At 42.3% G+C, this 27312-nt stretch overlaps 1 protein-coding gene across 4 annotated transcripts; it reads left to right on the plus strand.

The window, feature by feature from the left end:
• On the plus strand, nucleotides 1–26224 carry DNAJC5 (DnaJ heat shock protein family (Hsp40) member C5). 4 transcript variants are annotated; one of them, XR_013975253.1, is made up of 6 exons: nucleotides 1–155; nucleotides 20105–20222; nucleotides 21113–21326; nucleotides 22116–22287; nucleotides 22372–22446; nucleotides 22717–26224. XR_013975253.1 is itself a non-coding variant. In XM_080925632.1 (6 exons), the coding sequence occupies exons 3-6, from the start codon at nucleotides 20116–20118 to the stop codon at nucleotides 22818–22820; spliced, it is 597 nt and encodes a 198-aa protein (XP_080781758.1). In that variant the 5' UTR covers nucleotides 1–155; nucleotides 692–744; nucleotides 20105–20115; the 3' UTR covers nucleotides 22821–26224. The 4 variants fall into 4 exon arrangements, 2 of the variants coding, with proteins under 2 accessions (XP_080781758.1, XP_080781757.1); XR_013975254.1 differs by lacking the exon at nucleotides 22372–22446 and having other exon boundaries at nucleotides 22717–23459; nucleotides 23608–26224; XM_080925632.1 differs by lacking the exon at nucleotides 22372–22446 and adding an exon at nucleotides 692–744.
• The last annotated feature ends 1088 nt before the right edge of the window (nucleotides 26225–27312 follow it).

Consider the following 27312-nt stretch of genomic DNA (forward strand, 5'->3'; position numbering starts at 1 on the left):
GCTGCCGCCAGTGTTGCTTCCGCCGTCCTCTGCCGCTGCTACGGTGTCGCCGCCCGGGATCCTCAGGCCGAGCAGTAGGCCTGCCGGCTGCCCAGCACTGCCCCGGTACGGAAAGCGGAGCCGCGGAACCGGTGGACGGGCGGGCGTGCCGACTGGTGAGCTCACTTCTCGAGCGGCCTCAAATTAGGTGGGGCCGCGGGTTTCAGGCCGCAGGAGCCCGGCGAAGGGGAGGGGAAGTGGGGCGAGGACGCCGCAGACGGAGGTGAAAGCTGCCCGCAGCCGGAAATGGCGGCGACCCTCAGCAGCGGCGGCGAGCGGGGCCCTGGGCACCGCTAGGCCCTGCTCGACCTTGCGCACCGCGGGGCGGCGCGGGGACGAGGCTTTCCGGGCCAACTCGGGTTCGCAGGCGCGGCCGCCTCCGCGACTCCCGGAACGCAGAAACTGGTGTAGGGAGGCGGGCAGTGAAGGCTCCGAAGCTTGTTCATATTCTGGGAAGCAGAAAATTGCCTTATAGTTGTAAATTTCAAAAGCATCTGACGTGTAAAAAACCCTACTTTATGTGCCTTGCAACGACATTTTAAGAGGCGCTTTTGTGTCGAGCTCTTTGGGGAGAGAATTAGGGACTCATCCGTTCAGGCTTCAACTTGTGTTATATGGCTGGATTAAAAAACTTGTTTTTTCTTGTATCTAGGAGATGATTTCTCCGAATTCATTAAGTGCATCTTCGGAAAAATTATGCAAAAGGTAGCTTTAATTTGTTTTCAGATTGGATTTTGGGGAAATTGGGTCGCCGTTTGCTGGACGCTCAGCTGATCATTTTTTATAGGCAGTGTCTGAATTGCTAGTGGTTTGTCTGTTTGAACATCAAAAAGCTACTTAATATCACAAAGATATTGTCATGGTTGCCTAAAGACAAAGCTCTAATCAGTCGTAGGATAATTTTGTTCATTTATTTGCTTTCTTAAAGGAAAGCGTGATCTGTTGAGTGACATTAAAAGCCAGGACTTCCTGCACTTTTTAACCTAATGTATGTTATGATTCTGTTACCTGTATCAGTGTTTTCATACTTAGGCTGGCCCTGTCTGTGTGGACTGTAACTGTGGAGCCAGTGTAGCCTCTAAATGCAGCCAGGGTTGAGAACCGGGTGCCTGTCCTTGGATTCTTTAAGCTCTGGGCCTCACAGTCTCTTTGCCCCAACAACCTCCTTGCTAGTCTCTTAAACAGTTTAAGTGCTCAATCCTTTTTTTTTTTTTTTTCTTTCATGACTACACTTTTTCCTGTTCTGCGAGATCTCCTTTGCTTCTGCTCTGCTATCCCACTATGTAATGTAACTAGCCTGCTGTCAATGTAGAACTAATGTAACTAGTTCAGCTCTCAGCTTGGCATTTCCCCTCCTTTCTTGTTTAATGTGTTAACGTATTTAACGCTTTTTGTAGTTAAGGTTTTGGTTTTTTAGGATAGTCAGATAGTCTGTGCTTAGTAAATACTTATTGAATGAATGGAAATGAGTTTAGTAACTGCTGGGCTATAAGCCCTTTCACCGGGAAGTCAGTCAGTGAGTACTTAACACTTAAGAATCACCAGACTTCTGTATCCTCAAGGACAGAGCCACCAGCTTCCCCCTGCCCATTTTGAAGGGGGGATAGGCGTTCAGTTAAGAGGGTATTAGGAAGGCTTAGACCTGGGGGCGGGGTGAGGGTTGGTTTTTGAAGGCAAGATTTCCCTTTGATTTGCCCTGGAACTCCATCTTTGCTGGCCTTGAACTCAGAGATCCACCTGCCTCTGCCTGCCAAGAGATGGGCTTAGAGGTGTGCACTACCATCAGCTAGCTCTTTGTAACTTTTGACTTGTGATTTATCAGTGTTACTTTTTTTTTTTTTTAAAGATACGCTACTGGTTCAAAAAAAAAAAGGCTTTTAGAAATTTTGTCATTGGTTACTTGTCTCAGGGATTGAGGTGACGGTGATATGAAGTCTTCTGATTCTTTAGTTATTGTGGAGAGGTTTTGTTTTTGTGAACAGGATCTTGCTGTAGTTCAAGCTAACTTGCAGCTTGTGTTCCTCCTACTTCATTCGGTCTTGGCAAAGTCTGGAAGGAATCATAGGCTGTTACCACTACACCCAACTTAAGAGTAGGCAGTTGCTGGTGCCCTTAGCTGGAAGCTTATTATCTAGTGCTATGACAACCCAGTAGAGACTTCTTTGGGATTGAATGACTCTATAGTTTTTTCTAAGGTTTTTGCCCCCTTCCCAGAGAATATCTTGAGTTCTCTGAATTTTTTAAAAATTTATTTATGCATTTTTAAATGTAGGTGTGTGCTGTCTGCATGTACACCTACATGCCAGAAGAGGGCATCTGATCCCTTTATAGATGACTGTGAGCCACTGATGGTTGTCAGGAATTGAACTCAGAACCTCTAGAAGAGCAGCTAGTGTTCTTAACTGCTGGGCCATCTCACCAGCCTGATTTCTCAGTATTATTGAGAACAATTCTGTTAATGTGTGGTTCAGTGTTGGGAACATGCTGCACAAATCTACCCACTTTTACCCAAGAACACTTTGGAGAGGATGATGCTTCTGGGCATAGTTGTAGACCCACCCTGACAACCTCCTTTGCTGAAGATCTAACTTAATGAATCAGATTTAGAGCTTCAATTGAACCCAAGGCTTCTGAGCCTGATTTCCTTTGTTAGCCACCTATAGCTTACAGTATCCCATAATCTGCCAAGAGTTGTATCTTTAAGACCCAGGTGTATAGTGCTCACAGGTGCTTGTTGGATAAATAACTTAAGATGCAGTGAAGCTGAGGCTTATGATAAGTTAGAAGTTTGCTTCTGAAAGCAGAGGATGAGGTAAGCATGAGGGGTGGGCTTTGAAGTGTGTAATGCTGTGAGCAAACTATCAGCAAACGAAGCAGGTATTCTTTTCTAGTAAAGAAATAAACTCATGGAATCTTAGGGAACTGGTTAGGAGCTGTTCGTATGCAATGAAGCAGAAGCATCAGCTCTGCATTATGAGGACCTCTAGTGTTCCTCTGGAAGTTTTCAGGTATGGTATATTAAATTTAAAATTTAAAAATGTAATAATCAGGACTGATATTAGATAAGAGTGGTTGTCTAGCATGTGCCAAAACCTGGATTTAATGCACTCTACACTACAAAGAAAAGGTAAAACGTTGCACTCCTAAGGTGAAGCTTATTATCCGAGTGATGGTTTAAAGCCTTTGTCAGGCAAATCTACAGTTTTGCTGTACTTCCCTCATCTGTACATCAGCAGAATCGGCTAGACTCTGAAAGGGAACAGGGTTAGAGCTCACACCACCACAGCTCCTTCTGTCTCTGGGTCTCTCTCTGTACGATGAGGGGAAATTTCCCCATCATACTTGCCTGATATGGAAGCGAAAAAAATGAGAAATAGAAGGTATTTTACTGATAGCTTCCTAAATAGACATGACAAAGATGCTCAAAATGGTGATGGCCTTATTTTGTTTTTTTTTTTTTTTTTTAAAAAAAAACCCTAAGGCATTTTTAATCTTACAGCTGCTGTGCCAGGGCTGCCTCTGATGACAACCCTGACAAGGATTAACAGCTAATCTGATAACTAGCAACTAAACAGGAAGATTTAAGGATTGAATTACCCAACAACCTTTAGTGTGGATTTTGCTCCTCCTGACACTTTGCATTAACTTGAGTTCATTTGTTAATGAAAAGTTTGTGTCCTTTATTCCCAGTATACAGTATTTAATAGGTGTATTAGAGTTTTACTGCTGTGACACTGTGACTATAGCAACTCTTACAAAGAACAACATTTAATTGGGGCTGGCTTACAGTTTCTGAGGTTTAGTCCATTATTGTCACGGACTAACACGTATAAATAAATGTACCCTCCTGTGTGTATACAAAGGCCACAACAGAATATGGGTGTCAGCTTCTGTGAATCTTGCTTATTACTTTGAGCTTCTCTGACCCAGAAGTTCCCTCATGCTGTCTGGCTAGTAAGTTTGCTCCCAGTACCGAAGTTAGAGGTACACAAACTATGCCAGACTTTTTAAAGTGGGTTGAGTCCTGGGGATTCAGATTATGACTTCATGCTTGCAGAGTAAATATTCTTACTCACTGAGCTATTCTCTAGCCCTCAGTATAGATTTTAGTTTTTAACAAGATTGCCTCAAAATTTGAGTTTCACAAACATTGATATTTTATATCAAAATTACAGAAACAAAGTATCTCGTGGCTGTCTTTAATCCCAGCAGAGGTACTGGATCTTTCTGAGTTTGAGGCCAGTCTGGTCTACAGAGCAGGTTCCAGGACAGCCAGGGAATACACATCTGTTGTGTAGGGAAACTTTGTCTCAACAAAACAAAACAAAAAGAGTAAGATTAGGTTTGAGAGAAATCACTGAAAATTCCTCCACGATGAGTTTCCTCTCACTAATCTGTGATCTTTTATTGCATTCCATAATCACTGCATGTTTTCACAAGTTACATTTAGTTTGTGGCAGATAACTATCTCTATTTCTAGATATTTTGAACCCAACTAGTATTTTTACATTTTGTGAGATACTATGAATGCTCAATCAGTATTCCTTGGGTCTAGTGAAGCTTACTCATTTATGAGTTGTTGGTAATTTTATTGTCCGTTTAATTGCTAAATATTAAACTTGCACACACATTGTCTTGGTGCTTTACAAGATATGCAGAGGTCTTTTATGTGTTCTAAGGAATGCTTGCCTATTGGCTATAAGGTTATAATCCTGGTGAGTCAGGATCGGAATGAGGATTTGCTGGGTGATGGTTTCAGGTGTGTCCCATTCAGACTATCTTGGGAAAGAGGTGTGGCCATCCTTGAGAAATCAGCTTTAATGGCGGGTTCATTTTCATCAAGTGGAATTTGTTCCAGTGAAAAACACAATCAGATACCTCATGGTATTATTGATACGAGTTAACCTTAAGGGGTAAGTTATGAGTCAAAGTTCTAGCGGTCTAAGACTGCAGGCCCCAAGTGAAGGTGAGCTGGAGGGTGGAACAGGAGGAGTGGCCTGAGTTCTGTGAGGGAAGGAGGTGCTGTTGCCTGCTTTATTTTCTCTCAATACAGGAAGCATTAGCAAGCCTATTGAGTTTCTGTTAAACCAGAGTGCATTTTATTGTAATTTTTCTTTAACAAATCCTGTTAGAATGTAAATGTTGTTTTTTTTAACATTATCAAATTTTGTTTCATTTTGGTATTTGGGCAAATGTAGGAGTAAACCTTTAGATTTGCTGGATTCTATTTTGTCTACAATGCCTGATGTAGTAACTCTTTTGCCTTTTGTTCAGCTCAGCAGCTCCCTGAGACTTGGCTCAGGTGCACCTCATAAGGGAACAGATTTTCTTAAAGCCCTTTAGCTCCTGTTACAACTTTGCCCTTCTTTCTAACATCAGAAAGCTTCTGTAGAACCAAAAGACAGGTCCTGAAAGTTGCATTTGGGTGAAATCCCTAGTAAGTGTCAGAAATGTATCACTTTTGGTTCATTATATTATCAGAACTAAGAGTTTGAAAAGCCAAATGTTTTGTGCAAACCATTTTAGTAATTTTAGTTTATTTTGTGGTTTTGGATGTTTTTATCTGTGCACTGTTTTGTGTGCCTGGTGCCAATGGAGGCCAGCAAAGAGATGTTGGATTGGCTGGAACTGAAGTTCCATACAGCTGTGAGTCAACATGTGGGTCCTGGGAATCAAATCACTGCCTTCTGGAAGAGCCACAAGTGCGCTTGACTGCTAAGCCATCTTTCCAACCCCCTCCCCAACTTTTAAAAGCAATTTTAAATCAGTTATATGGGGTTAGAGAGGTGGTGGCTCAGCAGTTAAGAGCACTGAATGTTCTTCCAGAGGACCTGGGTTCAATTTCCAACACCCACATGGCAGTTCACAACTGTGTTTAACTCCAATATATGATCTCTTCACACCGACATACATACAGGCCAAACACCAGTGCACATAAAATAAAAATAAAGCACTTACCCACCTGTAGGTTGATGTCTATATGCAGGTGAGGGCTGGCACTAGTTAGGTAAAGGAGATACGTGATTGGACAGTAGAGAGCGGGGTGGGGACAAAGTTTTGTAAGGCAGGATAGAAGGGGAAGGGAGGAGAATCAAGATGGAGATGGGAGAAGGATGATCCAGATCCAGGTGGTCTTAATTGGCCCTAGGTAGTTTCTTCTCCTCCTCCTCCTCCTTTTTCTTATTAGGGGCAGCATTTAATTTGGGACAGCTTACAGGTTCAGAGGTTCAGTTTATGATCATCATAGCAGGAAGCATGACAATATCCAGGCATGTTTGGTGCTAGAGAAGGAGCAAGACAGGAGTCTGTGGTAGCCATAAGTGATAGGATACTGCAGAATTCATTTAGTCCAACTTCAAAAGTCCAATAGTCTGTAGCTGTCTCAGCAATGTTAAAAGTTCAAAGTTCAAAATCTTTTCTGTAACTCTTGAAATTTCACCAGTGATGCTGGTCCCTTCTTCATCACCACTAGTTTTTTAGTTCTAGCTAACCAGCATTAATTGTCCAAGTAGTCCATTCTATTTCTGACCTATATATTTCTTAAATGATGGATCTCTATAGGTCAATTTATCTAGGTGGGCAGTTTATATCTTTACCAACTGGTTTTGAGGTTTTTGTGTGGATGTAGTATGGGTTGAGAATTTAACATATAAGTCTGATGGATAAATTATTAATTATTGGGTCATGATTTTACCGGGTAGTTGGGAGTTTTTACTTTAACTACCAGGGGGCAATTGATGGGAGTGTGAGCAGAATCCATGGCAGGGATTAATAGGCCAGCCCTTGCTGGACTTAGAGCCCTGCTTTTACCCAGCTACAGGAAATGTGAATAGAGTTCCCAGCTAGCAGAGAGACAGCCAGGGTGTGCTCATGGCTCTGCATAGATGCAATACCCACCAATAACTTTTCTTCCTTTTTTGTGCTTTTTCTCTCTATATTTTTTGAGACAGGGTCTTGTGTTTCCCAATCTGATTTTAAACTTGCTATGTAGTCTGAGGAAGACTTTGAACTCTTTCTCCTGTCTCCACCTCCAGTAGGCATATCTGAATTAAGTTTTAGAAATTCTTGTTCTGTCCATTGGTATGTTTTTGTTTAATTTGTTTTTTATTAAATAACCCTGAATGAGGTTTGTTTTTTGTTTTGTTTTTGAACCTGTAAGCCAGCCCCAATTAAATGTCTTTATAAGAGTTGCCTTGTTCATGGTGTCTGTTCACAGCCGTCAAACCTTAACTAAGACAGTTGTCTTGTATTTTGAGATAGAGTTTTGCTAAGTAGCCTAGGTTGGTCTTGATCTTGGGATTGTATTCAGCCTTAGCATCCCTTCAGGTGCTGAAATTACAGTATATACTACCATAGTAACAGTTTTAAGTATTTTTATAAGTGTATATGTTATTTGTAGTTAAAGACTTGAGTGTTGTATGTCTTAGTTTTGTTTCCTGTTGCTGTGGTAAAATATCCTAAGAGAGAAGAGATTTATTTAGCTCACAATTCAAGGTTGTAGTCCACATTTTTCAGAAGTCCTGGAGGCAGGAACTTGGAGAATCTAGTCATGTGCACAGTCAAGAGTAGAGAACATGGATTAAACCATGCTTGTACTCAGTTCACCTTTTCATTTGTGTAGCCCAGATCCCATTCCCTTAGGGAATGGTTCTTGTCTCCATGTTGTCAGATAGGTTCTTGGTTATTTTGTGACCAAGCAGAAAGACTTACTGTTACTTGAAAGGTGCTAGTTTTACTGTATTCTAAGTTACTGCCCACCTGACACTCTAATTGGCAGCTGATTTTCATATACTACAGCATGGATTTTAGTTGAAGATTCCCTAGAAAATTAGGAACAACATTGTATTTCCTTTTTAGTAATTCATTTTCAGCAGAGCTTTTCTTCTGTGGGCTAAATGTGCATAAGGCAGAAAACAGTAACCCGCCCATCTCCTCACCGCTACATTCTCGCCATAGTGTTTGCATCTTGTTACAGTCCATTAACACATGTGCTCTCTTCCTCTGTGTGATAGTTAATATTGATTATCAGCTAGATGGGCTCAAGAGTCATTTAGGAGACAGGTCTTTGGGCATATATGTAAAGGAGTAGTTTTTACATTGAGTTGATTAAGGTAGGAAGACATGCCCTAAGAGTGAGTCAGCACCATTCAATGGGCTAGGGTCCCAGACTTCATTAAAAAAAAAGAAAGCAAGCTGAGCACCAAATACCAGCCTGTTTTGTTCTCTGCTTTCTGACTATGAATGCAAAGTGGCTAGCTGTTCTTGGTCCTGCTACAATGACTTCCCAAAAAATGGACTGTACTCTTCAACTGTGGGCCAGAATCTCCTTCCATAAATGTCTCTTGTTAGGCTTTTTTGTCACAACAACAAAAGAATGACATTTTCAACCTTGGCTCTGTTCTCTATCCCTTCTATGATAATCCTTTCCTAGGTCATTGAAAGCCTTTTATCACAGTTACTCTTCTGTACCAAGTAACCAAGCTGGATCCTCAGCCAGAGCAATTAGGTGTTGAGCCAGTTTAGCTAGCATCTTTCAAGTTACAAGCTCCTGTGCCTGCTCACAGAATAGTATAAGAACCTGCTTTGTCCATGTACACGCAAAAACCATTTTGAAGGCAGGGGATTCTAGACTTCTGTCTCTTCAGACTGTCTACAATATAATGCATTAACTTTGTGATCTGTATCTTTTCTCTGGGCATTTACTATTCTTTTAAACATGGCTGGGCAGCAGCTTTCAGAGCTACACGTGTCTAACACTGATCCAAGAATAGCTTGAAGTAAGCTGGGGGAAGCTAGAAGTAAAGCTATGAGAGTTGTTTTGTTTTGTTTTTTGTGTTTTTTCTTAAGATTTATTATATATATGTATATGTATACATGCATATGTGTGTGTGTGTGTGTGTGTGTGTGTATATATATATATATATATATATATACACACACTGTAGCTGTCTTCAGACACACCAGGAGAAGGCATTGGATCCCATTACAGATGGTTGTGAGCCACCATGTGGTTGCTGGGACTTGAACTCGAGACCTGGAAGAGCAGTCAGTGCTCTTAACCACTGAGCCATCTCTCCAGCCCCAACATTGCATTTTTAAGAAATAGGTACAATACCTTAAACAAGACTTTATTTTAAACATATATATAGATAGAGATAGAGAAACAGAATAAAACCTTAAAATTGTATCAATATACAAATTCCATACTAAATGTAAAATATTTGGCTTAATAGTAGATTCTTTGGTATAAAAGTAGATTCAATAATCTACTCTTATCTTACCATCCCTATACCTCTATTTTCCCTTTCATCCCTTTCTCCCTAACACTAGATAGGACAGGAAAAAAAAAAAAGAAAAGAAAAATTCCTGACTCTAACCTTCCTTGGTTTTCTCCCTGACCAAGACCATTAACAACTTAACCAATCCTCTTTAAATGACTACAAACATCCACTGTCCAAAGAATGACCAAAAACCACCTGTCCCACCTCTTGGGAATAGGGACTTTGTTCACCTAAAATTACTTCCTTCTGTTGTTTTCTTTTGGGGACCCAAAAAAAGTTCAGATAGTAGACAGTCTTAAGAAAACTAGCTGTGACATTTGTTGTCCAGTTTCTGTGTGATGGGAAATGCAGGGATGAAGTATTTATTGGAACAGTTTGTAAGGCTGAGCACCTGGACTAAGCAGCTTTAGAGCTGTACTGGAAGCAAGTTCTGATGAAACGGATACTGAGGTAGTCTGAGGTGGGATGAGCCAGGGTCCTGGAATAAAGATGTGTCAGCATTCTTTACGGTTAATCTTGTCAAGGCCGATTTAACTTCATTGGTATCTGTAAACATACAGACTGTAACAGGTAAAATACATTTCTGCATTAACATATGTATGGAATGTGTGGTGTGCAGAATCAGCTAATGATGATTTTTTGATTTCTGTTGGAGCAGATAAGGCATCTCTTTTTCTTTTAATATTTATTTATTTATTTATTTATTTATTTATGTATACTGTGGCTGTCTTCAGACACCAGAAGAGGGCATTGGATCCCATTACAGACGATTGTGAGCCACCGTGTGGTTGTTGGGATTTGAACTCAGGGCCTCTGGAAGAGCACTGAGCCATCTCCCCAGCCCCTGTCTTTTATATATATATATATATATATAATTATTTGGACTGTATAACCAAACTAATGTCTGTCTCTTACTGATCTACATTCATTAATCCAGTGTTGGCCTTTGCCACACTTTCTACATATACCAGAAGGCTCAGGTCTTTCCTTTGAATAATCTCTAGGAGAAAAAAAAAAAAAAAAAAACAATGTTTTTAAGAATACCTTGCCCACAATCCCATTGAAACAACCCTTCTTACCATAATTAAAACATCTGGTGTTTTGGATTTTTCTCAAAACTTTTTTTGATACTGTCTAATGAAGTCATAATATATGAATGCGTTCCAATATCAACTTTCTAATCCATTAATCTCTTGATGCCTGGTCTTGCCTTTAAGGGCCTGATCACCCTTTTGCCTTCAGTATAGCATTAGTATTTTTGAAAACTAAAGATTCGGGGATGGAGAGATGGCTCAGTGGTTAAAAGCACTGACTGCTTTTCCAGAGGTCCTGAGTTCAAATGCAGCAACCACATGGTGGCTCACAACCGTCTATAATGGAATCCTACACCCACTTCTGGTGTGTCTGAAGACAGTGACAGTGTACTCATATACATAAAATAAATTTTTAAAAAAACTAAAGATTCAGTGCTTTTCTTGCTTGTGGATATAATACCCTTCTATCTATAGCTGAAGTCAATTCTTGTAAAAAGTCAGGGGATGCTTTTTTGGACCTTGCATAATCTGAGTTAACAATTTAAGTTCTTTTCCTGTTTCTTCATCCTTGTCTCAAGCACTTAAAGCTTCCATGTACATAATGCCAAGGCTGCTTCCCTGTGTAGGACTTTGATGTGTACCTCAACATATGTTCCTTCACCAAAGTAGCTAGTTTTGAGAAATATTGATACCTCTGACCCTATTTCTCTGTTCTGTCTCCTTAGCCTTTCTCTATACCATGAACACCATTGTAATTGTGGACCAGTTTCTAACATTGTTCTTGTCGTATCTTTACAGTCTTTGGGAATAATTCTATTTTGCGTCACCCAAGAATTTATTACCTGTTTCAGAAGCAATGAATGTATTCGATAATTGGTGGCACTTTCTTTTAATTTTTTTTTTTTTTAAACCCAGGACATCTATGGGTTGCCACTCACATTCTTCTTGAGGATGTCCACTGTCTATTGGCACGTATACACTAATTGGATAAGCTAAGGCTGGTTTTCTAACAACCTTTGAGTGACTTTCCTGGTATTCATTATATGATGGTGCGGTAGACTCTGGCCTTATTCTGTCTCTTATCTTAGTTTGTTCCCCATTTTTCTTGTATCTCTCAATCCCTTTTCTTTGAGAAGGTACAGAAAGCCACTATAATTACCAAAATAAGGATTACCAGCATGGAAATAATTATAATTTGTAATGTTTTTATCTCAGGTCATTTGTCTCTCTTTGTTTCTATCTTTAAGCCATTTAAAATAACAATATACCCAGGATTTGTCAATTTCAGATTATATCTGTCCATGAATTTTTAAAATTATTCTTTACTATGCTCCCAGAAGCTCTCATTGGCTTGCATATCACAGACACATTTTTAAAAGAGATTTATTTATTATATGTGAGTACACGGTTGCTGTCTTCAGACACACCAGAGCAGAGCATCAGATCCCATTACAGATGGTTGTGAGCCACCACGTGGTTGCTAGGATTTGAACTCAGGACCTCTGGAAGAGCAGTCAGTGCTCTTAACCACTGAGCCATCTCTCCAGCCCCTGTCCATGAATTTTTATACTCAGTTTCTTACCCTTTTTAGCATTAAAGCACAAGTTTAAGCATTTTTTTTAACCTGATCCGAAGTATGTCTGTTCTTGGATTTCTTCTTGTGTTCTCTCAATCTGTGTCTGGCTTCTGCTTCCCATGCTGTAACCAGCCCCACCCCTGCCCTTTCACTCACAGGGAAGAGGTGTTTTCACCCATGGGTCTGTAGCTGGCTGCAGCCAAATCTCAAGTTTGTGAGGTTTAACTGGGAGGTACACCTCACCAAATGCCCAACCCTTTCCCTGCTCTGGGAAGTTGTTGGGCCCACAAGGCAAGAGAGCAGGTTCCTCCAGTAGTTGGTCAGAGTCTATAGTTGGCTCTGCCTCCTCAACTTTTTCCAGCAGAGTGCTGGCTCCTGGCTCTACCCTTCCTTGGGTTAGCTTTCCAAGGGGCCTAAGCCCCGGCCTGCTCTCTGTTTTTTTCCTACTCTGGGATCTTTTCTGGGAGCTGAGTCTGAGCAGCTGTGAGCTGGTCTATGCAGCCAAGGCTGCTAGTGTCTCTCTCCACAGCCTTGCGAGCACAAGGCTTCCTGGGTCCTTTAGTTCAGCTGGTCAAGAAGCTGCACCTATGAACTGCATTTGCTTCAGTTCCCTGTATCTACCAGCAGCTGGCTGACTCTGTCTCTTAGAGTCAGAACTAGTAACCTGCTCTATTCCCAGGGAGTGCGCCTCTCACTGGGACTTTTGTCAATGGTACATCAAATGTACCCATGAGCTTTTTAATTAAAATTTGTCTCATTCCCTGACTAGCTTGTAACTTTATATAACCCATTTGATGTAGTCTTATGTTTGACACACATTTACTTACCTCTCGTTCAGTTTAATTCATGTCTCCTCTTGAGTCAAGGTAAAATTTTCCCACCCTTGACTCTTTCCCAGAATCCCTCTCTCTGACAAATGTCCTACCTTCAAATCCTGCCTCAACTCATTGGCCATCAGCTTTTTGTCGACAGAAAGTACTTCTACATAGAACACAAGGATTCTCTCTGCACACCCTCTTTGTTATCCATGATAGAATTCTTTTGTTATTAAAATATTGCTGAGAGGTGGTGACACACACACTCAGGAGACAGAGTTTGAGGTCAGCCTGGTCTTCAGAATGAGTTCCGGGGCAGCCAGGGGTGTACACAGAAACCCTGTCTTGAAAAAACTAAAAACAAGAGTGTTCAGAATCCAGCAGTTTGCTTCAGCAGGCAAAGGATGTGCCACCAAGTCTGTTGACCAGAGTTTGGTCCCCCAAAACTAAAGAGAAAACTGACTCTCCCAAGATGTCTTTTGATTGTCACAAATGCATACTCAAATAACAAATATGTGCAATTTTAAAGATTTTTCTAGTGATGCTTATCAAAATATGAGAATTTGTGGTGGTTTTTGTTTTTTTTACAAGATTTTGGAGACTTGTATTTTTAGAGTATTTTGGGTAAAGGATGAAGAGGAAGAGTAGAGCAAACCAGAGCCTCTCAGGGAAGACCTCACCTGTGAAGTGAGGAGACGGCTCTAGAGAAAGATGGAGCATCTGTGTGCACTTCCAGCTCTTCAACTGTCACTCGGAAATAGGGTTGTCCTCTGTCTCCTGCCACGGGACAGTAACAGTTCTGACCTTAGGTTAGGCTCTGGCTATCCTGGAACTCACTCTGTAGACCAGGTTGACCGTTAACTCACAGAGAGCGCCACCTGCCTTTGCCTCCTGAGTGCTGTGGTTAAAGGAGTGTACCACCACCACCCATTTTTTAAAGAAACATTTACTATAAGTAGAATGATCAGAAGACGTGTCTATAATTTAGTAGCCTCCATATTACTGAAAATTAATCCTTACTTTAGGTCTTTCTCCTTCTAGAACATTTTCTCAACCTTTCTGTTGCTGTGACCCTTTAATATTGTGAACTGCTGTTTTAGAAGGGTTTCTTGAAGAAAAAATAGGGGGAAGGGCATCGATAAATTTAAGGAAGTTTAAGAATTTTATTTTGGGGGCTGGAGAGATGGCTCAGTGGTTAAGAACACTGACTTCTCTTTCAGAGGTCCTGAGTTCAATTCCCAGAAACCCCATGGTGGCTCACAACCATCTGTATGGCATCCGATGCCCCCTTCTGGTGTCTGAAGATAGCAACAGAGTGCTCACATACATTAAATAAACAAATCTTTAAAAACTTTTTTTTTAATGGTTGTGCTTTCCCCTTCCTTATGTGGGGTATCACTGTGTATCCCTGGCTAGCCTGCAACTCAAAGGTATGTCTGCTTCTGCCTCTTTGGTGCTGGGATTATAAAGAAGGTTTGGGACACAAAGCCCTGCAATGATGATGATGATGATTATATAGCTGTTGCATAGCAACGTGTCTGTGATCAACATTGCTGTATCATATTGAAATGATACAGGTGGTAAGTCTGCTTATTACATGTCTTGGAATTTAAATTTCGAAATTGAGGAACCTTGAGGCACACCTGTGAGAGATTATTTAGCTTCTGGCTTGCCTGTGAGAGATTAAAAAGGAGAACGTGAGCTGAGCATAGGCACTCAAGACTCTGCTTGTCTGCATTTGTAGCATGAACTGCTGCCTCAGTTCATCCATACACATAAAGCTGCAGCTTCTCGTCTGTGTATCCCTGGCTGGCTTGTGTCACCATGTAGGCCAGGCTGCCTGGGATTCACAGAGCTCCACCTGCCTGTTTCCCTACTGGGCCATTATTTTCAACCAAGTCTTTTTGGCTTTATTTTCTCTTGGATTCCAGTTATGTTAATGTTGGGTTTTCTGGTTGTCTCACTAGGTACCAAGGCTTTGTCCTCATTTATTTTACTTATTTATGTTTTGTTTTGAGGAAAAGTCTTTGCCTCAACCCAGTCCAATATTCCTCCTTTTGCATTGGTTTCAAAGGCCAGTTTTATAAATCTTTTTTTTTTTTTTTTTCTGTTTGTCCTTCACACTGATTATTGTCTTCAGAATCTGGAGGGAGTGTTTCTTTGGTTGCTCTGTGGCCTGCTTCCTACTGTGAAGGGAAGTCTGATGGGTTTCATTTGTCCAACTTGTATGTAAAGCATTTCCATGTGGTTACTATTTTTTTACATTGTAGTTTTTGTTGTTGACAGTTTTCGTTCATTGTGAGTATCCTCACATCACTCCCATTTGTGTAATTATTTGTTTGTGCTACTAAAGGTTTGACCCTGTGTAGTGTGTTTTCATGCTCCTGCAGGGGAGTTTGCATGGCTCTTGTCAGCCTCCTGCTTTCTGTAGCAGGTTCAGATGCTTTACTCATAGTCTGTTGTGTCTGGTCTTGATTTCTTCTCTCATTTTCTTGAAGTACTTCCTCAAACGATGGTTTTATATGAGACAAAAGCAGTACTTTTCCCCACCTCCTGCCTTTGCCTGGCACTCAGTAATAGAATTCTAGGTTTATGTTTTTCCCCTCAGAATTTGGGACCTACTCAAAGAACAGTGATGTGCCAAGGCCTAGGAGCTGCTAATAACTGAAGCTCCACAATCTGGAAAGTGAGGGATGTTTAGTTATATAAATTCAAGTCCAGTCTAAGAATCTATGTATCGTTATAGGCTATTACATAAAAAACAAGCTGATAAATGTGTATAATTACTACTCCTGAACTTAGAAGTGTGCACAAATGCACATATACAGGTAAAAGGTCTTAAATCTATTCAAACTAGATGTAGTGGTGAGTACTTTTAACCACAGTACTTGGGGAAATGGGAGAAGATGGGTGTACAAAGTAAGTTTCCGGCCATTCAATTCAGGTTATGTAGTAAGACCCCATTTCAAAATATGTAAGTAAAAATTATTCAGATCGTCTGCTTAATTTAAAAGTTAATTTTTGGTGTTTGGTTACTTGAGTTCCTTTTCTGTTTTTGTTTTTTTCCCTCTTCTAGATGTGGGGGTTGATTTTTTGGGGGGTTTTTTTTGTTTGTTTGTTTTTTTTGTTTTTTTTTTTTTTTCTCTTGAGACTGTCTCCCTACATAGTTCTGGTTGACCTAGAACTCACAACATAGAATGAGCTGGCCTGGAACTCAGAAAAATCTTCCTCCCTGTGCCTCAAGTGTGAGGATTGAAGGTATCCATCACACTAGCTATATTCTTTGTTGGAATAATTTGCAGATATTTTCTACATTCTGTAAATAGGCTCTCTGTTGTTTCCTTTATTGTGTACAGCTTGGTTTGGTAATGATCCGTTTGGGTTTTGTTTGTTTGCTTTTGAGATAGGATCTCACTGTGTGTAGTCCTGGCTGCTCTGGAACAGTGTCTGTTTCATTGATTCTGCTTCTCTCTGCCTCATGAGTGGTGGGATCAGAGGCATGTGCTAGCACACTTGGCTTTTTTTTTTTCTTTTGGTCTTTGATCAAAAAACCATTGTCTATGCATATTACTGTTTAGGGTTTCCACCTGTGTTTTCTGTTTCTTTTTTTCTATTCTGAGACAGGTTTTCTCTGTAGGTGACCTCGAACTCGAGATCCTCCACCTCTCCAGTGCTGGGATTGAAGGTGTGCACCACCAGTTCCTGGTGTGTTTTCTCACAGTAGCTGTATATGCACACACTCAGAAACATAGAGGCCAAAGGTTGATGGTTGATGTTGGGATGTATTCTTCAGTTGTTTCTCCACCTCGTTTTTTGAGAATTTGTGTGTGTGTGTGTTTGTGTGTCTGTCTGTCTGTCTCTCTCTCTCTCTCTCTCTCTCTCTCTCTATATATATATATATATATATATATATATATATATATGTACATATATATATATACATATATATATGATGTATATGAGTACCCTTTAGCTGTCTTCAGACACACCAGAAGAGGGCATCTGATCCTGTTACAGGTAGTTTCTGGGATTTGAACTCAGAACCTCTGGAAGAGCAGTCAGTGCTCTTACCCACTGAGCCATCTTCAGCCCCAGAGAATTAGTCTCTTATTGGAGTTGCCGTTTGGCTAGACTGGCTGATGGGTGAGGTGCTAGGATCCATCTCTTCACCTTCCAGGGCTGGGTTGTATGTTACTGAGATAAGTTTTACATGGTTGCCAAAGATCTCAGTGCAGGTCCTTGTGCTATACAGCCAGCACTTCGTTCCCTGAGCCATCTCTCCAGGCTTAATTATAGGCCTTACATTTAGGTCTGATTTATTTTGAGTTGATTTTTGTATGTGGTGAAAAAATGTGGATTTACGGATTTTGAAATAGGGATTATTCTGTATATTGTCATCCAGTTTTCCTAGCAGTTTTTTGCAGACTGCTATTCCTCTGGAATGTTTTTCACAACTCAAGTTCATTGGCAGTTTTCTGGATTTAGAATCACAATGGAAACATACTTCTGGATAGATCTTTGAGGGTGTTTTCTGAAAGGTTTGATTTATAGAAGGAAAGGCTCACTTAGATGTAGTCAGCACTGTCCCATAGGCTGGGGTCTCAGACTGAAAGGGAGAAAGCTGGGCATCAGCGTTTATCTTCTGCTTCCTCACTGCAGTGAGTGTGACTGGCCACTTCATGCTCCACTGCCATGCCTTCCTGGTCATAATAGTGTGTTCCCTGAAACCAAACCAAAATAAACTTTCCTTTTGTCAAAATCAGTGTGATGCATAGATTTATTTGCTCCCTATTTGTTCCTAGTTCTCTGTGCTGATTTTTATATAAGCCAGTATGTTGCTATTTTGGTTACTATAGCTTTGTGGTTTTTGGTTTGGTTTGGATTTTTTGTTTGTTCTGTTTTTGAGACAATGTTTCTCCTTATAGACCAAGCCGACCTCAGACAGGGATCCTCCTGGGCTTTGTGCTTCACCATCACCTGACTTGTAGTTTGTCTTGTGGTTGGCCACTCAGGGCTTCTGTGACTCTCTGTGAATTTGGAATTGCTTTTTTTTCTGTTTCTCTTGATGACTGCTTTTGAGGTAGCAGTCTTTCCAGTCAATGAACTTAAGACGTTTTCCATGTTTGTGTATGCATTCTCTTTAGTTTTTTTTATCTGTGATAATGTTTTATCAGTTTCATCATAGAGATCATTTACATTTCTAGGTTCAGTTTGTTCCTGGGTTGGGTTTTTTTTTTTTTTTTTTTTTCTTTTTCTTTTTTTCCAGTTCTCCCACCCCCCACCCCCACCCAACACCCTTGGTGCTGGGGATTGAACCCAAGGCATTGTACTAGATTGTATTTATTTATTTATTTGTTATAAATACACTGTAGCTGTCTTCAGATACACCAGAAGATAGCATCAGATCTTATTACCAGTGGTTGTAAGACACCATGTGGTTGTTGGTATTTGAACTCAGGACCTCTGGAAAAACAGTCAGTGCTCCTAACCGCTGAGCCATTTCTCCCACCCATGTACTAGATTTTTTTTAAACTATCTTCCCAAGTTTGTTACTAATGTATAGAAGTGCCACTGATTTTTTAATTAATGTAGATTTTTGTGTCTAATTTTAATTTTTCTATATATAAAATTATAAGCTGGCCAATGGTGGCACATGCCTTTAATACCAGCACTCTGGAGGCAAGCATATCTCTGAGTTCGAGGCCAATTTAGTCTACAGAGCAAGTTTCAGGACAGCCAGGTAGACACAAGAAACCCTGTCTTGAAAAACAAAACAAACCAATAATAATAATTAATAATAATAATAATTTAGAAATAAAATTATGCTGAAGCCAGCTATAGATTGCTCAATCAATGAGCAAAAACATTTGCCACCAAGCCTGATGACTATCTTGGTTTTGATTTATTTATGTACACATCTCTGTGTAAGTATGTGCTGTGTGTGTGTGTGTGTGTGTGTACACGTACCTGGGTCCTCTGGAAGAGTAGTAAACATTCTTTAATCACAGAGCCAGCTTCCTTTAAATTTTATTTATTTATTTAAGCTAGGTGGTGGTGGCACATATCTTTGATCTCAGCACTTAGGAGACAGAGATAGGCGGTGAATCTCTTGAGTTTGAGGCCAACCTGGCAGCCCAGGGCTTCAAGGACTGCACAGAGAAACCCTGTTTCAAAAACTTAGTGAATGAATTCACAAATGTTGGCTTGTCTTTGGGGGTGTGCAGATGAAATGATTCATAATGATATTCTGCTATACTCACAGATTGGTGCCTTGTCCAATCATCATCAGATAGAGCGAGTTCAGAGACCCACAGTATTTGGTGAGAGTTTGGATTGGAGGTCTCCATTGGGCCCCTTCCTCAGAGATGAGGCAACCCTGAGGAAGAAAAGGAAAGACTGTAGGAGTCAGGGGCTGGAAGAAAAACCAAGAGAACATGGTAGACGGAATCAGCTAAGCAGAGTTCACATGGGCTCACAGATGAAAGAACAAGCACAGGCCCTGCAGGGTCTGCACCAGGTTATAGCTGTTCGCTTGATTTTGGGAATTACAGGTGGTCTCAGTTTGGTGCCTCAGAAAAGATACTTTGAAGTTTATAATAAGGGTTATATTAAAGGATGGATGTGGTTGGGGCTGAGGAAAAGGCTCAGTAGTTGTTTGCACTGCCTTTGCAGAGAGAGTCCAAATTGGGTTCCCAGCATCATGTGTCACTCCAGTTGAATAGGTGCTTAGTGAGAATAAAAATGCCCAAGTCGTTTCTGAACATGCATTGTGGGTTTCAGGATCTCCTTGGCTGCTGCTGAAGGTCTTATGGAAAGCTCATGAGATGTTTTCATCACGATTGATTTATCTTGTTCATATTTTACTATTTCCTTCCATTTCTATTAAGGGTGTGTGTGTGTGTGTGTGTGTGTTTTCTAAGATGGGATTTTTTTTTTTTTTTTTTTTTTTTTTTTTTGAGACATGAGTGAGTGTAGGGTTGGTCTCTGATTTGAGATCCTTTTGCCTCTCACAGAGCTGGGATTATAGACATACCACCACATCCGGCATAGTTTTTTGCTTTTTTGTTATTTAAACTTAAACACACCTTCAGTTTTCTGAACCCTGTTTAAATAATTGTAACATTTCATATGTCATATATAAACATCCCCCACATATTTACTTGTGGGGTGGGAAAGGGACACATACCACAGCACACTTGAGGAGCTCAAGGGATAACTTTTAGGAGTTACTTCTCTTCTACCGTATGAGTTTTTGGGGGTCCATTTTAACTTGTTAGGCATGACAGCAGTGCCCTTATTACGTTTCACAGGCCCAGGTTTTGTCGGTTTCTCCGTATTTTTCTTTATCTTCTCTTGCAGACTAACCTAACATGGCTGACCAGAGGCAGCGCTCGCTCTCTACTTCTGGAGAATCGTTGTACCATGTTCTTGGACTGGACAAGAATGCAACCTCAGACGACATTAAAAAGTCCTATCGGTAAGCAGCTGTGTTAGCCTAGAAGAGCACAAATCCTCATGTGGCTTCTTGTATAATTTAACAAGAACCATAGCATACATTTTTCTTGGCAGACTGTTTAACAGTTGCATTTTATCCTTATGTTCATAATTTAATCCTCAGACTTAAAACTGTTACACTGGCCATGCATGGTAGTGAATGCCTTTAATCCTAGCATTTAGGATGCGGAGGCAGAAGGATATCTGTGAGTGAAACCAGCCTGGGTTAAGTAGTGAATTTTAGAACAGCCAGGATTGTGGAGAAAGACCCTTTCTCAAACAACAAAAAAACTGTTAACACAGTTAACTGTTAACTCTAGCAGCAAAAAGTAAACACACTTAAAAGATATTGCCAACTCCCCAGACCACAGGGTCAGAATTTGAACCCTCGGCATAGACAAAGCCTCTAAAATACTAAATGCTATATTTTAAGACAGTAATGGGGTCTTTTTATCTGGTCATTGCTGTTTGGCTGGACTTGAATGTATCTCTTAGGTATAATCCAGTAGGAGTGGGGCATTTCTATTTCAGATACTCCTGGGGTCCTCTACTTGTGTTCTAAATTCTCAATATTATACTTTTCTCTGCCATCACTTTGTTTTTCAATAATAAGTCTAGCAGTTAGCATGCTAGATACTAGGGTTTGTCAGGAGTGAGTGCTATAAGCTCTGCCTGCCCTAACTTAGTACTCAGGACTCACCCCTGCAGGTGATTTCCTAAAGCAGTTAGAGACTTCTTTTGGCTCTAATGAGCCAGATCTCTGGAAAGTTGACAAATGAGATGCTAGTGGGTAAGTATCTCTTCCCCTGGACTCTGGTGGACGAGTGAGAAGTGTGAGACCAAGGTAGAGCCAGGAAATGGTTTTGGTTACAGGAAGCTGGCCCTGAAATACCATCCTGACAAGAACCCTGATAACCCAGAAGCTGCAGACAAGTTTAAGGAGATTAACAACGCCCACGCCATCCTGACAGACGCCACGAAAAGAAACATTTATGACAAGTATGGCTCGCTGGGACTCTATGTGGCTGAGCAGTTTGGGGAGGAGAATGTCAACACCTACTTCGTGCTCTCCAGCTGGTGGGCCAAGGTGAGCTGCCGTAACGAAGGCGCTGAAAACTCTAGTTGATGGTAGGACTACAGATGTTGAAAGACCTGCTCCTCTAAACCTCTGACAGGGTTCTGACCTGGGGCTGCCTTCTATGTGTTCTTCTATGCAGCTGTTACACTAGCCTTTCATGGCACGCACAGCACACAGCATACATGGAGCCATTTGCATCAACATGATTTTTCTCTGATGCATGGTACCAACTTATATACAGAGCTAGAGTAAACTATCCTATAGTTCTTAGGTATAGGTAACCTGATTTTGTGATGTTGGGTTTTAATGGTTAGTCTTCAATCTTTATAGTTTTAGAGAAGTCTATTAGATATTTATAAAGTGGAAACTAAAGGAAAGAACCATGCCATTTGAGTTTGCTATGGTGGGTCAGCTGCACTGAGGCTTCAGAGAAAGAGTAAAGAAGCCCAAAGTTACTTTAGACTTCAAAGGAGGAAGCATACTTAGGCTCTGGCTGACATTAGACTAAAAAGGAAATAGAAAAGAAAAGGGAAAGTTACACTTTTCTGGTTCCAGAGAGGTAGTCAGACGCAGTAGAACCTCATGGTTTGTGCTCAATCCCATCTTTACAAATTACTTTTATTACTTCTGTTTCTCCTGTTTTCACCCTGCAAGTTCTCTCTGGTCTACAGCCTCTTCCTGAAAGACACACTTAGCATTAGTTATATACACTGCAGCTCCTGACCTGTCTTCTCCAGGGAAGGTCTTGTGGTATAGCCCTTGAGGCTGCATAGTGCCAGTCAGTATTCTCTCTCCCAGGCACTGTTCGTCGTCTGTGGCCTCCTTACCTGCTGCTACTGCTGCTGCTGTTTGTGCTGTTGCTTTAACTGCTGCTGTGGGAAATGCAAGCCCAAGGCACCTGAGGGTGAAGAGACAGAATTCTACGTATCCCCCGAAGACTTGGAGGCACAGCTGCAGTCTGATGAAAGGGGTGAGTGCCCAGCCCAGGGCCTTGTGAGTGTGTGGGGCGGAGCCAGCACTGGCCCTGAACGGTGTCAACTGTCTTGTCAAACAGGAGGGCACTGACACTGTGCCGAGAGTGTTTGTGGTGGCATCTGGGACTGTTGAGGTGTGAACGTGGACACTTGAGGTAAAGCAGGTGCAGGGAGCTGTTCCTGCCCATGAACTGGTAGCAGTAGATCTGAGGGACCAAAGGTGGGGCGGGAGGCAGGCAGGTGGGGAGGGCCGGGGGCTGGTGTTACCTGAGACCACTGAGGAAAGTGTGTTGGGTGGAGGTCAAGAAGTAGCCTCTCCCCCGAGTGTCTGTCCAGGTGGCCGAATGATGTGATGCGAGGACTGTCGATGGACACACAATACCGCTGCTGCCCTTGTGCGATGAGGTTGTCTGCTTGCTTTTCAGAGGCTACAGACACACCGATCGTCATACAGCCAGCATCCGCCACAGAGACCACTCAGCTGACAGCTGACTCCCACCCCAGCTATCACACCGACGGGTTCAACTAAATTCAGGAGAGGCTGTGATTAGAGGATGACTCAGCATCTGGCCACTGCAACCTTAGAATCATGAACTGTAGTCACTGAGATGGGAAGGCAGCCGTCAACCTGACCTACTGTGGCTGGTCAGGGCCACTCCCACCTCCTCTAAGTCCACCCATCTGTCAATCCTTGATACATGAAGTGCGTAGCATGCAGTATTTAAAGCAGTGTAGCTACGGTCTTCTTCTGTTTTATCCTTTTTTTAATAGCATGTATGGGTTATGTTCAATGTCTGTGTTGTGGACGTGCTGCAGCTGGGCTGAACTAACTGGATGGTAGTGCTTTTTTGGGTTTTCAGCCAAGTGGGTCCAGTGAAGGTTCAGCTGTCTCCTTGTGCTTACAGGAGTCAGGTAAGCACCTGGAGCTACATCTCCTTGTTGGCCTCTGTGTCCTGTGATATGGTCTAGTCCATGGCTCTGATCTCATCCTCAAGGCTGCAGACAGGGCTCTGGTTTCACCTGCAGAGGGAGCTGGGCCCGTCTTCCAGGCACCAGCAGCATCAGTCGTTTGCACGATGTTCGTGTTGGGAAGCTTTCATAGGGTCCCTGCATCATCTCACTCGGCCTCTCGACAGTTTTCCTGTTAGATCTGCTATGGAGAGTGCAGGTATGCCCCTTCTCAAAGTGGGAGCACACTCTGTGCAATGTCACTATCTTGGGTCTCCTGGCCTTTTGGACTGAAATCCTATTATTGGAGGCATGTCTCTTGCTGTGGTGTGTGGGAAATCATTTGTCTCTGTTCTGCACCTTTCCAGGTCAAAAGCTGGATTGACGGGGCCACAGCCTCCTTCCCTCATTCCTGGGTCATCTTCCACATTCCTTCAAGCCAACCTTTTTATCTTTTTTGGACTTTTAAGAACCACATATGGCAGCACCTGCCAATTAGTCATAGTCAGTCTCTGAGTCCAGTTGTGGGTGGTATTTAGCTGCTTATAAAGAGTTTGTGTGCCCAAGACCCAGAGCCTCCTTCCTGTGCTCACCAGTGCTCCATCCACCCCGCTTGCCTTCGCCTCCACCTGTCATCACCAATGCCTCTGGCAGAGCTGGAGTATTGGGTTCCTGAAGCAGGTGGCTGGACCCTGGTGCTCCTGGCTCAGAAAGGTTGGCTTCTAGGGAAACAATGGTAGCAGTCACTCAACCTGGTAGGCCAGCTCCAGGCCACAGAATTCCTTTGTGAAACTCTCCAGTCAGTATTCCAGTCTTGGTTCTAGGGTACCATGGTGGGTGGAGTTGAAAAATGTGGTTACCAGGAATTTGGAGCCACCCTACCCTTTTACAGTTAGCTGGATAGTTGCACCAGACTTCAGTGAGCCAGGTTCCTCCGGAACCTTCCCGTTGGCTGCTGCTGCTCATCTGCATTTCCAGTACAGATGAAGAAGGAGAAGGCTCATGTGGTGGCTCAGTGGCCCTGACAAACCATCCTGTGTTTCTGAACCTGTCCACCTCCTGGCCCCAGCTCATCAGGGACCAGATCAGGTTGTCAAGAATTTATAAGAAGAGGCAGCATTGTGAGGACAAACATGGCAGTGATTGAGGAAACCCATCCAGGTCCTGGGAGACTGATGCCAGGGTTCCCAATCGACCCTACAGCAGAACTACATGAGCCAGAAACTGGTTTCAAGGTCCTTCCATGGATTTGCAGGCTGTAGTGGGACATGCCTAGAGCACTAGGGAGGCTGAGGTAGGAGGATGTTGAGTTGTAGACCAATCTGGGCTTAAACAGTAAGACCCCGACTCAAAACAACCTAACAGAAAAGTGAGAAATCCATTGCTTGGCCCATGTTTGGAACTAAGGAAGAAGAAAAGGCCCTGGGCAATCTGGGGTGCTGGTCCCAGTATACTAGTCTTAGTGCCCTTCTTCCACAATGACCAGGAACCAGGTCCAGAGTTGTAGATGATAAGTTGCAATCTGGTAGCACTTCCCTCCTGCATGTAGCTCTGTGGCCCTCACATCCTAGTGAGCCAGGTTCTGAACTGGGCCTTGTGGTACTGTTAGGGTGAGGGCACAGATGTTTTGAACCTAGTGTCTTTTGGAATTCATAAAGCTAAATCATGTTGAACTTGAAACCCTCCACATGTAGAACAGTTTCAAGGTGATAATTGAGATTGCCACAGGCAAGTAAATCCCTGACCTGTTCCTGTGCAGACTCTTTACTATGTTGATCTAAGGCCTCCTTGATTTCATTTGCCCTAAGCTAAGAACTGGTGAGTCTCAGGATCATCCTGACTATTCCTGTCCAAAAATAAATATTTACATACACACATACACACACACACACACTCATACTCCCCTAACTCCTATACTAGTTGGCAGTGTAGACGGTACTGTGGTGTGTTGCCAAGAGACTGCTGGAATCTGTGCATGGAAGTTCATCCAGTGGATACCCCTTCAGGACCAGAAACTGACCACTCTGGCTTACAGAAAGTAGTTGGGAGAGATTCTGGCGGGGGGGGGGGGGGGCATCTACCAAGGCTGCTGGAGTGTAGATTTCTGTTTGTGCCCAATGATGTCTTTCCTTGTGTTTCTTTTCACTGTATTTTAAAATTACTTTAGAAAATCCTGTGCAATGTTTATTTCCTACCCTTCTAATGTTTCGGTTAACACAGCCAGCACCCAGTGGGGGAAAAAACAGGCTGAGTAGTGGTGGCAAATGCCTTTAATCCCAGCACTTAGGAGCCAGAGGCAGGCAGCTCTCTGAGCCTGGTCTATAGAACTAGTTCCAGGACAGCCAGGACTACACACAAAGAAATCCTGTCTTAAGGGGGGAAAAAGTGTTTACTATGGTTAGGAAACTTTTTCCCAAATTAGTTGCTGGATTTGTTCCTAAATCATAAATCCAGTTTCTTCTCACTTGTCATGATTTAATATCAGTCCTACCCATTGTCCTGCTGACCCATGACTTCTGTTGCAGGTGACCTTGTGCAGAGGAGCTGCCAGTGTTGCAGCTGGTAGTCTCCAGATAGTGACTCAGTCACTCGAGCTGTCCTGGAGGGTATAGGTGCTGTGGTACAGAGAACCGGTGGCCCGTGAGCATCCTCTGGCCTTCAGTGCACCTTTTATTGAGGGGCAGCTGTGCACAGTGTAAACCGTGACTGCTGTTACTCTTTTTCCAGTGTTTTGAGCTGTGAACCCATGTGTCCCAGCACTGGCCTGTTTCTTTTTATTTTGGTTGAATTATCCTCCTATGGAAGTGGCAAAATCTATCTTTACTGTCCTCACAAACTCAGTGTGTGTTGTCACATGCTGTGAGTGTGGGTTGTGGTGTGTGTCATTGTGTACATATGTGTATATGTATATATCACACAGCAGGCCTGTCATGCCTCTGTTTGGTGGCAAAACAACAAGTACAATAAAAGTCAGCTCCAAAACGGCCTGTGGCTTCTGGAAGTGTTGGGCAGGGGGAGGGTCTCCTGACAGAACACAGGGAAACCTAAGTTTATTGTGTGCATAGATATTATGAACCTGAATGCATAAGCCCTGGCCAGCATGGGCTTCAGATAATGTGGCTACCAAATAGATCCCTGGGGACCATGCGAAGGTCACCTGACCTTCAAGGATATGAGGGTCTAGGATATGACTAGAATCTCTTCTCTCTTGACAACTAAGACCAGTTGTATGAGTACCAGAAAAAAAAATTAGTAATTTCAGTGCATGTAAGGGAAAGCCTGGTTAGGATCTCTATGCTGCCAAGGGAGGGTCTGGGTCAAGTGCCCCAGAGGGCGTGCTTTTGATGTTTTCTAGGAAAGTGTCTCAGTACTAAGTTGGGGAAAGAAATTTTCACTTACAGAGAGTTTTTAAGAGCTAAATAAATGCAAGTGCATGTGAAGCCTGTACTAATTTTACGCACTGCTAAAAGTCTTGTCTACAGCAGGATACAAGCTGCTGTCAGTTCAGGCTGACTGATGTCCCTCCAAGGGCCAAGCTGAAAGCTATGGTGGTTCCGCATGGTGACCTGTCTAAATGTTGACCTAAAATATAGTTGTATAAATAAATGTTTTCACTGCAGACCAGATAAGTCTCTTATTAGTGATTTCCTGCCAAATACCATTTGTGAATTTGGCACTGAAATAGCACCTGATGTTGGCCTCTGCTGGCTCTTTTGGGCTGACCCTCATTTCCTGATCTAGCTATGAGCAACCCTCCCTCATCTCTGAATCTCAAAGTACCTGTTAGTCACTTGCACCTTTAATCCATGCTAAAGCAAGTTTCTGTGACTTGTAGACCAGCCTGGTCTGCTGGACTATATAGCAAGTTCCAGGACAGCCAAGGCTACATAGACCTTGGGGAGGTGGGACACAGACAGACCTGTTAAATAGTCTAAGCCAAGGGCAGTTGGGTTTCTGGAGCCCTCAAGGTATGTCTGCCCCCTACAGCTCTGGCTTTTACTCCAGAGCAGTAATACCATGTACCCATGCTTTCTAGTCTTAATGGCCACATCAAGTCACAGGATTGTGACTAC

Source organism: Micromys minutus (assembly GCF_963924665.1).
Source record: "Micromys minutus genome assembly, chromosome: 11".
Taxonomy (NCBI): domain Eukaryota; kingdom Metazoa; phylum Chordata; class Mammalia; order Rodentia; family Muridae; genus Micromys; species Micromys minutus.

Excerpts from the sequence above, each read along its gene's own strand:
- DNAJC5 (XM_080925632.1), top strand. The coding sequence starts at position 20,116 with ATGGCTGACCAGAGGCAGCGCTCGCTCTCTACTTCTGGAGAATCGTTG. Across the intron at positions 21,327-22,115 it reads TCTCCAGCTGGTGGGCCAAG|GCACTGTTCGTCGTCTGTGG; the intron begins GTGAGCTGCCGT and ends TCTCTCTCCCAG. Across the intron at positions 22,288-22,716 it reads GCTGCAGTCTGATGAAAGGG|AGGCTACAGACACACCGATC; the intron begins GTGAGTGCCCAG and ends CTTGCTTTTCAG.